General features: G+C 40.6%; 1 protein-coding gene across 1 annotated transcript in view; it reads left to right on the top strand.

Annotated features, from left to right (window-relative positions):
* Positions 1–2,060, top strand: part of LOC147471295 (uncharacterized) — a 4,702-nt gene extending 2,642 nt beyond the window's left edge. The window contains exons 4-7 of the mRNA XM_086540191.1: positions 1–89; positions 250–413; positions 810–1,154; positions 1,677–2,060. The exon at positions 1–89 is cut by the window's left edge and continues 401 nt beyond it. Of these exons, the coding sequence (XP_086396317.1) occupies positions 1–89; positions 250–413; positions 810–1,154; positions 1,677–2,060 (982 nt within the window). The remainder of the gene's footprint in view (positions 90–249; positions 414–809; positions 1,155–1,676) is intronic.
* The last annotated feature ends 440 nt before the right edge of the window (positions 2,061–2,500 follow it).

Below are 2,500 nucleotides of genomic sequence, written 5' to 3'. Positions count from 1 at the left end.
CTCCGTGGACACCAAGCCACGCTCGGAGGCCCTCTACGTGGCCAGGATGGGGGAGCCTCTGCCGGACGACGACACCATCATGCTGGAAGGTTATCTTTCTCTTTTCTTTTTTTTGAGCATTGCTCATAGAGCTCTCATTTCTTAGACACGGGCGATTGTGCCAACTTATACGCTGTGCTATTTCCGAGTCGTTTCCTTGTAAGATAAACATTTAAACGTTATCATCCTTTTATCTATATTTCTTCACAGATGATGTATATAGTGGATTTGAGAACATGCTGTTGTACCAGCAGGAGAAGACCATCACTTTCATGTGCAACTTTCAGCTACGAATGTATCCATTTGATCGTCAGTGGTGTTCCATCGTCTTCAACGTCCCTTATCTGACACTTGAATTTGGCGTACTCACCAAGGTATTCTCATTTGCGTGTGTATGGTTTTGTATGCTGGTTTATTTTGCATTAATTGATTTGATATAAGCGTTTTTGAAGTACTCAGCATCAGGAGCTGAGCCGTAATCCTACCAAGGCTTCCATCGGAATTATTTTTGGAAACAGATGGGGATATTCTGTCTAAAGTGTAGGAAAACTAAAGACCTAATTCAGAATTTGTCATATTCGAGCCTCGTATAAATTCACCCTTTGGCTCATAGAGAACTTTCGCATTAAACCACCTAGAAACATACACACTAAATTAACAAATATGAATGTCACTATAAAACAATCATGCATGAATATAACAGACCAGCACTGAAAATCTGAACCACGAAAACGAACGGAAGAAATAATAACGACGGTTCATGTCCCTAGGATGGCCCGGGGATCCTGTTCCTTGGGTCACGTCGCCTCCTGGAGTACGAACTGCTGACGGAGACCTTCACCAACTTCTCTAAGGACGGCCTTAGTTTCGTTAACGTCAGAATCTTCTCATGTTCTGTCTTTTTTCCCGTGATATCTTTGCCGACTGATGTGATTGTGGACATGTTTGATATATTTCCGAAAGAGAGGGACGAGTTTTACTTTGTATGTCGTCGACAGGTTGAGCTCGGGTTCCGGAACTTGTACGGCTACTACCTGGGCAACACCTTCCTGCCGACGCTCATGCTCGTCATCATCTGCATCTGCGCGCTCGGCTTTGATCTGACGGACTTCACGGTGAGAATTTTAACTTTGCTTTTCTTCCCTTTGTCTGTACAACTTTTCGTCCATTTCTCTCTTTCTTTCTTTCTCGCTCTCTATTTCTCTCTCTCTCTCTCTCTCTCTCTCTCTCTCTCTCTCTCTATATATATATATATATATATATATATATATATATATATATATACATATATATACATATACAGTATGTATGTACACACACACACATACATACATATATATATATATATATATATATAATATGTAGATATATTATATACATATATATATATATATATATATATATATATATATATATATATATATATATATATATATATATATATAGAGAGAGAGAGAGAGAGAGAGAGAGGGAAAGAGAGAGAGAGAGAGAGATCCTCTCCTCCGTCCCTCCCTCATGCAATTTAATGATTATCCTCACAATCACCAATGTGGCATAACAAGTAGTACCGATCAGCCCGAGGACCTCCCAGTTGCCCTCCCAACAAATTGCCGAAGACCCACATTCTCCCCCTACAGGACCGCATCATGGTGTCCCTCACCTCGCTGCTGGTCCTGGCAACCTTCTTCACCCAGACGAGCCAAACGATCCCTCGAACTTCGTACCTGAAGCTCATTGACGTGTGGTTCGTGGCGCTCATCTGCGAGGACTTCTTCATCATCTTGGCCGTTGTGTTCGTGGAGTGGCGTGTGGGGCGTGACAAGGACCGAGTTGTCAAGGTGGCACCAGCGAAGATGCTCAGTGCCATGTCGGTGCCACGGGGAGAGGGAAGGCCTGCGTGGGCATCTTCTTACTTTTCCCCTGCTAGAATTAATAGTATTTTCATATATTTTTTTTGCATTGCATTGTTTCTTGTTCTGGCTTGTTTCGTGCCCATTTGCATCAACAGCCTGGATTTTTAGAGCCTTATGGTAGTATTGATATGTAAATCCGCTTTAATCACCGAGGATATATACAAGATGTCTGCACATTACTTAAGCAAAGAGATAGTTGCATATTTTACGCAACGGAAATGTAATTATTAGATACAGTATGACAACTCACCTTACCAACTATTTTGGCAAGTAGTAGGTCTTGTACTAGAAAATATCTTAGCTTTGCAACTCCTTCACTTAAATCATATAAGTAACACATATAGCTCTATATACCAGGAAAATAGTGCATATATAACGTGAATACATGCACTCAAATAACTGATGTACAATAGATTCATTCGAATGTTCTTTAGTATAATACTTTTGGTTTGATAATTTACAATGAGTGCATATGCCGTAGCGCAACCAAACATCAAACACAATATACCTTAGTATTGATTTACTACATCTAGAATCCATCCGTCTTC

The sequence above is a fragment of the Penaeus japonicus genome, unplaced genomic scaffold (genome assembly GCF_977035675.1).
Source record: "Penaeus japonicus unplaced genomic scaffold, GWHDUDI00000001_assembly GWHDUDI00000009, whole genome shotgun sequence".
In the NCBI taxonomy this organism is placed as follows: domain Eukaryota; kingdom Metazoa; phylum Arthropoda; class Malacostraca; order Decapoda; family Penaeidae; genus Penaeus; species Penaeus japonicus.
Note: the sequence above shows the minus strand (reverse complement) of the source record. Positions and strands in the feature narration are given on the sequence as shown.